At 38.6% G+C, this 10319-nt stretch overlaps 1 protein-coding gene across 5 annotated transcripts in view; it reads left to right on the top strand.

Annotated features, from left to right (window-relative positions):
* The first annotated feature begins 1486 nt into the window (after nt 1-1486).
* LOC141496993 (calpastatin-like) overlaps nt 1487-10319 on the top strand; it is a 132894-nt gene continuing 124061 nt past the window's right edge. For 2 of the 5 annotated variants that reach the window (XM_074199573.1, XM_074199571.1), the window contains exon 1: nt 1602-1935. In XM_074199573.1, the coding sequence (XP_074055674.1) occupies nt 1756-1935 (180 nt within the window). In that variant the 5' untranslated portion in view covers nt 1602-1755. Of the gene's footprint in view, nt 1936-2553; nt 2687-10319 lie in introns of those variants that run through there. The other 3 variants (XM_074199577.1, XM_074199572.1, XM_074199574.1) reach the window with 3 other exon arrangements.

Genomic DNA, 10319 nt, shown 5'->3' with positions numbered 1-10319 from the left:
GATTTTGTAGGACCAGAGTTCGAATTCAGCCTCAGACACTTGCCACTTACTTGCCATGTGTCCTTGGGGATTGAAAGTGAAAATAGCAGGAAAAGTTTCTTGGAGACTTTTCCAGCTTGAAATGGTCACTGGTTCATGTTCAGAACTCCTAGGCAAATGTGATGTTCATTTACAGAATCAAAGTCTCCCCTTCATCTTCTACATTGTGGTCTTTGGGAAAGAAGAACTTCCCCCTTCCTCCATGGGTGCCCAATTAAAATTGATGACTGCTTTCATGTTGAAGTTGGATTGATGTAAATTCTGGCTTCTTTTATTTTGGTGTGCCTCACATCCAGGGTCCTCTCCAGTCCTCCTGATTCATATCTCGACACTGGACCCAGATGACTCTGGAGGAGAAAGTGAAACTGGCGACTTAGTACAGCATGCCCCTCACTCAATCCAATTCACACGCTTATCATGGTATCACCTCCTTGGTAAGATGGTCTTCTTCCATAAGGAAGGACAACCATTATTATTACTTCTCAGACATTATCTTCTTGGTCAACTTTTAACTTCCTAAATCAAATTTCATTCTTCAACTTCTGCTTTTCAACTATAATTCCAACATTTCAAAGATAAGAAACACACACTACTGCTAATGGCTCTTAGGAGATGCTAGTTTTAGTACTGTGAAATGTGTTATGATGAAATATCCTGTTTTAATTTCTCACAGAGAAAACTAATCCATATCTGCACAATAGAATGGAAGACCCAAGGAACTTGCTGAATCACGAAAACGAAAGAATTTACTTCAGTCCAACTTCAGCTTTAAAGCAGCCTTCAATTTTAATTGGGCATCCATGGAGGGAGGGGGAAGTTCTTTCTTCCCATAGACTACAATATAGAAACTTAAGGGGGAGTCCTTGATTCTGAAAGTGAACATACCACCAAAAAATCATCACGTTTGCCTAGCAGTTCTGAACATGAGACACTGACCACTTTAAGATGGTAATAACTCCAAGAAACTTTTCCTGCTATTCCTATTATTTTCATTTTCCATCCCCCAAATCAGGAAGTGCTGCTTAAAACCACCAAAAAAAAAAAAAAAAACCCAAGCAATTATTTAAAAAAGAAAAAAAAAAGAAACCTCCAAAAGAAAAACAGAATCAGAACGAACTAAGATTAAATTGAGATTGAAAAACCCTTTCTTAATTGACTGAACCTGGCTCAGGTTGTTTCTTCGTGGATTCATCTGTTCGCCCAAGCCTCCCAAACCCACGGGAAGGGAGGGAGGAATCTAGACCCTCCAAATTGCTTTTGTGATCCTTTTAGTCTTCGATCAGAATTCCGAACCCAGCATCAAAGTCCAAATGACAACTCTTTCCCGAAGGTCAAGCCAAAGTGGATTTCTAGAAAAAGTGCTAATTCTTGGGCTACCTAAAGAAGAGGAAAGAAAAGGAGGACCACGCCCAGGTCCCGCTTTCTGCACAGTTAGAAGATAGGTTTTGGCAAGTTGAAGGAGGAAACCCTAAGCGGCCTCTGCCCCTCCTCTCCAAAAGTACACAAAGATCTGGGTACAAGAGGTTTGGAGGAGAGAGACAGTCGGGTGAAGGCAGAAGAAGGGAGTGGATCAGCAGCTTTGGTCCCCGCCAGGAAGGACAGTGGCAGGGGTAACTGCAGAAACTAGCGGGTGCAGGAAGAGGAGGGACTTGCTGGGGGGGGTGAGGCCCCAGCTTTGGCTCCGAGGTTTGATCGGAAAAGCTGCTTCACCGTTGTATGCACTGCCCCTTTCCTCCCCTTTTTTTTTTCTCTCTCTCTCTCCCTTCCTCCCCTCTAGTCACTGCTGCACCCTCTCTGAGATCTGCAGCTGTCACCATGTCTCAACCAGGCAAAGGCAAGAAGCCCGCAGCCTCCCCTCGGCCCAAGAGGGCTGCTGCTGCCCGGGCAGCTGAGGCGGTAAGTAACTGCTTTGCCATGCCAACCAGCAAGGGGCGGGCGAGGTGGTGGAGAGTGGGCAGGGGGGCAACCACAGCCCTGGGATCACTGGACTCCTCGGGTTGTGCCCCACCCGCCTGCGACCAGAGCACCTATTTGGGCAAAGGGTGCGGGTGCCCAAGGATGGGGACCGGGCGTGGCCGGAGCTGGAACCCCGGGACCCGGGGGGCTCTGCGGGAGCCCGCTGAGCGCGACGCGTGCCAGGCAGGAGAGGCGAGGGGGTGGCTGGGGGAACTTGGGGGAGGAAGAGAAACAGCAGCAGTAGAAATAGCCACAGAGGAAAGGGCAACATGGCATGGGCAATCGGGGTGAAGGCGAAATCAGCTCCCCTAGAGACGAAGAAACCTGTAAGCGAGCAGCTCCACACTTTTTTTATTCCTGGCACCCCACCCCACCCCAAAAGTCCGAAGCTTCAGGGCGTGGCTGTCCCGAGAACAACATATCCTCCACTCTCTCCAGGCGACCAAATCTGGCCGCTGAGGCGGGGCTTGGTTGGCCAAGAGGTGGGACCTCCAGGGAGCCCCGCCCGCTGCTCTGCCCTCCCACCAGCAGCTGCCTGACGAGCCCAGAGTTTAGTGCCAGCTGAAGCCTGGGCAGGTGGAGACTTAAGGCGGCGCACCTTCACGCACCAGCAGCTTAGCCTGTCCTTCACCCGATTCAGGGAACTTAATCCGGGCTCGTCATGGCGTTTGCAAGCTGGTGGTACAAGACGGTAAATACGTCACGGGGCTTTTTGTCATAGAGAGACAGGAAAGACGAGTGGGTTTACTTTACTCTCCCAAACCTGTAGTGGGAACATTGTCCATCTGATGACCAGGAAGGGGTGGGGAGAGGGTGCGACTGCTTCTCAGGACCTAAGGTTAAGCTTCCGAAAAGGCTCACCCACTTGTGGTATGCTTGGATTTATGTGTGTATATGTGTGTGTGTGTGTGTCTGTATGTCTGTAAGTGTGGCTGCTGCCTGCATTCCAGAGAGTTTGGATGGACCAGGTTGAAGAGTTGGAAAAGTTCCTCCTACAAGCAAGGGAATTCCTGGTTTGAGAGGTTCACCTGATCTCAGATATGACAATTAAAACAAAAACCTCTGGGTATTTTGACTTAAATCAAGGAGGAATCCAGGAATTCAAGAATCCAGGATCACCTCATTTTGTTTTAGCCAGTAAATAAGATGACTTCCAAAGCAATACACATAGGTAAAGTGGTTTTGTGCACTAAGGGATGAAGGTGCTCCATTCCTTTATTACATCCTGAATATCCTTCCAGCTAATGAGCAATCAAGTTGATGCTTGCAAAGCTGTGGAACCAGGAACTATCATTTAATTCTATATTGTGGGGTTTTTAAAGTGTTGGCACAAACAGGTCAGCTTGATTCAAGTTTTGATGACAGCCCTAAAAGATCTATATCACCTTATTCCATGCATGATAGGCAGGTCAAGAAACTGGTTATGTATATTCTTTATGATTTTCCTGGTGATTACTTCCTATTCCATATTTGTTTACCAGTATAATATCCTTCTAAATATAGTCAGTAGAAATTTGCTTTAGATAAAACTTATCAATTCTTTTTCTAAGGTTCTGTTTAAAATGTTGAATAAATGATTTATAGATAAGCCATGGCAGAGCCAGAGTTAATATCATACTTTGCCTTTTTTTTCTGAGTTATGATTTTCCAGGTATGTTATGCAGGAGAAATATGATGAAATTGGCTTAAATTTCTCTCTAAAGTCCTTGTTAAGTTTAGGACTACTGTCAAATCTCCTTGTAAAGCCTATTATTAGATTCAATTTGGAGACTGTTCTACATACCTTATGCTACTTGGAATCTCTCAGAATTAGCTGTAATAGTTAAGTATTCTGTTGAAAAACAAATATTGGGTTTTCCCCCCCTCTTGATATCTATTAGAGATTGAGTCCTTTTTCAAGAGAACATCATATTATAAAGTTCTGGAAGAGATTGTGAGTCCTAACTTTATGAATTAGAATATATAAGATAAATCATAGAATAAGTATATTGTATATATGGAATATTAACTAGAAAAAAATAAAATGAAAATTTAATATAAAATATTGGATCTCAGATTTCTTCTAACTATAATGACTAATAAAATTTTCAAAATCACATTTTAAAAAACTGATATGGGGGTCAGGAGGATAATTGGAAATTGTAACTTTAAATTACATTTGCTTTGTAGTAATAGAGCATGGAACAGTCTAAATTTAGTTTATACCTGTAATCATCCTCCAAAGTCATGAATTGCATTGATTATAGTAAGTTAATTAGAGGTGTTTAATAGATGTAATTAGATACATAGGCTCCAGTGACAGCATTATCAGCACTCAGTTATTTGGGACTGGATAACTAGGCTGGTAGGAGTGCTGCAAGTACTATGCCAGCACAGTCTGGCTTCAGTAAACCTGAAGGATTAAGAAATTAAAATTACAGTGTCTACAGATTTTAGAGTAAGCAAATGGAATGCATAGTTTTAGGGATGAATTCCAAAGAGGGGGAAGGGTCAGAATACAGGTTGCCCATTTTAGTTACTAATTTAGGAATATTATAGAGACAAGCCTGTTCACAAATGAGATAGGTTTTTTAGTTGACTAGAAGTTGAATTCTTATTACATCATTAATTCAGCTTACACATATCTTCCAGCATCAATCATATATATAATATATCATATTCATGTATCTGTTTAAAGGGCCAATATATTTCTTCAAGTCAGAGAAAATTAACCCTGGACTGATCATTACATACATCTTAACTTTGTCCAAAGACATAATTTTGCTCAAAGGAAGACAACACTTGTAGTAAACATCACTAGAGACTTTACATCTGTTCTGCTTTGTTGTGTTGTTTTAGGGTAGTCTCTAAGACTATTAAAATTCAACAAGTGTGATCTAAAAGTTCATACTCTACTTATGTTCATAATGCAAACTTACCCTGAATCCTTAATACCTATTAAAATAATTAAGCAAAGAAATACTTTCTAATTTAAGAATCTGAACAACCTTGTTTATTGCTTTATTGCTTCCTCAAGCATAAAACTTTGATATTGAGGGAAAGAGTGTGAAAAGTTTTCTGAAATTCGATGGAAATTTTTTAACCATTGTTTCATTCAGCTAATTAATAAATGAAATAATTAAGAGAAGTAAAAGACTATCAAAGTGATATTTCACCATCATTATGAAGAAATGTTTATTGTATGTCTGCTGTGTACATGATGCTGTCCCAGGTGCTAGAAACACCCAATACAAATGAAGTCCCAACTCCTTCATAATGGTAGAAAACCTAACTGCTAGGTCCTTCTGCTAACATCAACCTCCCTTAAAAATTTTGATTTGAGTTCTTATGAGATTCCACATGCTTTAGTAGAAATTTAAACCCAAGCCTGGATGTGAGCGTAGTCTCAAGTCATGTTATTCAGTGCTTACTTTAAAAAAATGGAAAAATATGATACAAGTTTCATTTAGAATCACATTGAACCTAAAAACAGGAATGCTATTAATTTTAGCAAGAAGTTCACTTTGAATTCAGTGACCCAAGTTCAGTAGCTTCAAAATAGAAAATCACATAATTCTAGAGATTAAGTGGCCAAGATAAATCAACGAGTAGGTGCCCGGAAATCAGATCCTTTTATCTCAAATGCAATATGTATGCTGTATTCCATATCTTGATCAATAAATAAGAAAGATCATTAATATGGCACATCTCACAGGTGGTCTTGCAAGTCCTTAATAGGGCTATATGATTTGCGCATCATCAAGAAGTTCTCTCCATCTAAAAATTGCTCCCTACTACATCTAATCTACCTTTAGAATAAAAGTATTTAGGATTCTATTATCATTAGAATTTTACAGATGAGGAACCTGAGGCCAAAAGAAGCAAAATGACTAACCCTAGGTTAAACAAGTTAGTGGAAGCTTGAGGACTAAAAGCCAGACAAAAAATCTGTTATTTTTCAGGTTAGTAAAAAGGCATTGATCCATATATCGAATAATTAATATTGTTCTTATTTCATTCAAAGATTTTCAGAAATTCTTGTTATTCATGCTTTTTAGTTTATACAGGTGTTACCCCTATTTTGTAGATTGAGAGGCATAAAAAATACATGTTTATTGTGACATTATAGAGTCTTCATAGTCATAGAGTTCCTATTGTTGTTTTAATATCTCTTTGATCTTATTGCCCTGTGCTAGCTTTCTTCATGGAGTTTCTCCACAATTTCTTGTACCAAAGCTTAAAACTTGATTTATGAGAGATGTTCAGAATTTTAAATGCTGACTTTGAAATCTAGGCTTTATGAATTTTTATGATAAACTAATAATGGTCTTTTGGGAAATTGTCTTTCACATGATTTCTTCTATAAAATGAAATAGTGTTGAGAAAATCCTACTTTAAATGGACTAATAATTCTAAAATGCTAAATTATAATATACAACTTTCTTCTCTTCTTGTACTGTGAAGGGAGAACTCAGCATTGATTATGTCTTGGAGCCAAAATTCCCCACAGAAATTCTTTTCATATTGTGATGTGTAAGTGACCTTTGGGTTCTTGAAGGAACTGACGCTGTTTTGTCAGGTTCTTGCAGAAGAGAAAGGTTTTGAGTATGGACCCTGAAACAGATTAAGAACCAGACCAGCTAAGCATGAAGTTTTATTATCACCATGTATGATGAATTCTATCCACTGAATGTCTGCCTATTTAGAAAATTAATTCCTCAAGCTTCTGGTTAACTGGCACATTTGCTTTAAGTCCTGAAATTATCAGTCAGATAGATGATCACGAAATAAAAGGATCTTGTTTCATGGTGAGAATAGGAGATGTCCCAACTTCAGCCCTTTTCTATTGATGTGTTATGTGATTTGGAATTGTCTAAGCATCAGGTTTCTCTTAAGGAGAATAAAAATGATAATAGATTTTTAAGGGATTTGACAAAATCGTATTTCAGTGATAAAATTAGATCTTATTTTCTCAGCCCAACTATTCAAAGTCTATCTCTCCCTTACCCCGTGTTGGCCAGTGAAGATATTGCCTCACATAATCTATTTTACAGATCTTTATAGGATATGGAAACATTAATCATTCATAAACTGAGGTGTGGTTTTTGAGCCCCTGGCAATATCCTTGATACCATAGAGAACAATAGGTGCTTAAGGCATGGACCCAATCATAAGTTTGAGTAGTTGAGGAGTCAAGATATAAAGAATTAGTAGCAAGATAAGCTAAGTGATACTTTGTGGTATAGACAAAAAGCAAAGACCAAGACAGACTAATAACAACTTGCATCAATATTGTGATACTACAAAGCATGTTATGCAAATGTAATCTGGATTCGTGATGTCATCAGTGGACAGAGCACTTTGTTAATTGACTTGTCAGGGATGAGACATCTGGTAAGTGGCAGAGATAGGATTTGAACTCAGATTTCTGACATGAAACTCAGAAAGCTATTCATTACACATGATACTTCTACAATAGAGTTATTTGCACAGATATTATCATCAACCTCATAAAAGTAATTCAAGTATTATCACTCCCATTTTACAAGAAAGAAACCTGATTTATTATGGGGGGGAAAAAAGACCCATGATTTAATTAGTGTAGAAAATTCCCCCTACTGATGTAGATTGGTATTTATTCTGAAACTTAAGAGTTTTAGAGTGCTGCCTACGGTACCTGGAGGTTATATAACTTTCTCTGGGGCCCAGGTCTTCCTGAGTCTGAAGCCAGATTTTATTATACCATGCTGTCCCTTACCAAGGAAGAAGAAAAACTGAATCCTACAGGCTCTTACAGAGGCAGGACGCAAACCAATATCTTTGGACTCTAAGTTCAACATACTTTACAAAATATCAAAATGTTCATTAATAATAAAAAAATTGCAGTTTGATGTGAATCATCTTTGTTTTTCCATTCTACTATGTTGTGGAGTAACAAGTTCAGAATAAAATAAATAAGGTTGAAAGATAGATAACAGGCAATTAACCAATCAAAGAACAGTTTATTAAGGGTATTATAATGGGCAATGGGGCTAAGGTTATTAAAGGGAAAGTGCTCCTATCCTTGACCTTATGTTTTATTAGAGAGATACAAGATCACAGATAAACATAGGCCATATACAAATAAATAAACTGTGATTTGAAAGAGGTGGTCTCTAAGGTGGTAAGGGGGAGGGATATCAGGCAGAGATTAGAAAGGGTTTATTGTAGAATCTGACATTTAAGCTGACTTGAAGGAATTAGAGATTGCAAGAAGTAGAGGTGAGGGGCAGCTAGGTGGTGCAGTGGATAGAGCACTGGCCCTGAAGTCAGGAGTACCTGGGTTCAAATCCGACCTCAAACACTTAATAATTACCTAGCCGTGTGGCCTTGGGCAAGCCACTTAAACCCATTGCCTTGGAAAATCTAAGAAAAAAGAAAAAGAAGAAGTAGAGGTGAGGAATACATTCTGGATTTGGGGGCTAGATTGTGCAAAGGGACAGAAGTAAGATGTAGAATACTGTTAGTTGGATGACAAGTAGGCTAGCCTGCGAATGGAGTCACTGTGTCTTGAAAAGATAGACTACAAGTCAAATTGTGAAGGACTTTAAAGGCCAAGGCCAAAGAAAAGTTTGTATTTTAATCTAGAGGAAAGAGAGTGAAAGCCATTGGGTATCTTGAGGGGAGGAATGAATCAGTCCAACAGCTCTTTAGGATATCAAATTGGCAATTGTATGATAGATTAATTGGATATCAGAGAGACTCTAAGTGTGGAGAACAATGAGGATGCTGCTATAATAATCGAGGCAATCTGTGAAAAAGATCTGAATCACTGGAATCTAGGATTTAGTTCAGCTCATGATATATAGTTAGGTCTTAAAATAAATGCTTGGTAGTTGTGGTATGAAAAGAGAGACAGGAATAGATATGGGAGATGCTAAGAGAATGGCATCAAGATGACAATTTGTTCTATGTAGTAGTTGAATGAGAGTGAAGAGTTAAAGATGGTACTTCATTGTGAACTTGAAGGACCAGAAAAAAATGATAGTGCCCTCAAAAGGATCAGGGAAAATATTTAGATTTAGGAAAACTAGAGGTATCCTTAATGATAAAGACATTGAGTTCTGATTCTGACATGTTGAGATTATGCTAGTTTTGGAACATTCAGACACAGATGTGCAACAAGAAAGCTCAAGCGAGATGAGGAATAAATATGTTGACTTGAGAGTTTTCTACATAGTTGAATCCATGGAAATGGATGAAATTGCCAAGAAAGATTCTAAAGAGAGAAGATGAAGGGCCCCAGTGGTAGCCCACATTTAGGAATAGTATATAGCTGATGAAGAGACCTTTGAATTTGGTGTCAATGAGATCCTAGTTTTGAATCCTGTTGATGACAATCTCTCTGATCCTCAGTTTCCTTAATAATAGAATGAGGATAGCACTTCTTATACTACCCATCCCACAGTGTGATTATTTTGTGTTTAAAGTACTATGTAAATGTGAACTATTCTTGGGAAAGGGGTTATTTGTAGGGCTTATCTAGCAATCAAGTACAGCAGATTATAACCTTTATAGTATGATTTGAGGGGAACCAAAATTTCTCTTTTGTTACATGTCAAGTGTATGAAAATGCTATCATTAGAACCCTAAACATTTCAGGTTAGAAATTAATTTTACTTAACCCTGCCCTCTCATTTTGCCAATGAAAAAATAGAGGTCCAAAGAGAAATGAAAAGACCAAGATCTCCAAAATAGTGGCTATCTCTGGAGAGTCATTCTTTTAGATCTTTCACATCCTTTATTCATCAAGATACCACAGTTAACATCAAAATAATTATGGGAATGGAAACACTTTAAATGTGGGAGGTTTTGATGCAGAGCTGGGATACTGGTGGGGGGACCAATGCAATTATTATCTCCTTTTATTAGTTTCTTATAATATGATGAAAGAGCAATATAAAAAGTATAACTAGGAATACACATCTAGGAAAACAGAAGTCACAAGAGAGGAATTTCCATAAATAAAATGGAGGCTAATCCATCATTATATTGTATAATGCACACCCAACCTGAGACCAATGGATAAGGCCCTGAGTTGTTCTGGGTAAGGGGAAAGGAAAGGTATTTTTAAAGTGCCTAGGAAGTTTGTTAAACACTTAACAGATATGTGTTTTTTTTTTCCAAGTGAAGTTTTAGTATATTGGACTCTCTAGAACTAGAACAGAATCAGGCTAATTAAATTATTTGTATGTTATACTATTCAAGTGTACCAGGTTTAAAGAAAATAACCACGTGCATAGCTTGCATGGAGTATCATATACTATATATTAGTCAATGACTATACCAAACCCTCTCCCTTTAGT

Source organism: Macrotis lagotis, chromosome X (assembly GCF_037893015.1).
Source record: "Macrotis lagotis isolate mMagLag1 chromosome X, bilby.v1.9.chrom.fasta, whole genome shotgun sequence".
Lineage (NCBI taxonomy): Eukaryota > Metazoa > Chordata > Mammalia > Peramelemorphia > Peramelidae > Macrotis > Macrotis lagotis.
Note: the sequence above shows the minus strand (reverse complement) of the source record. Positions and strands in the feature narration are given on the sequence as shown.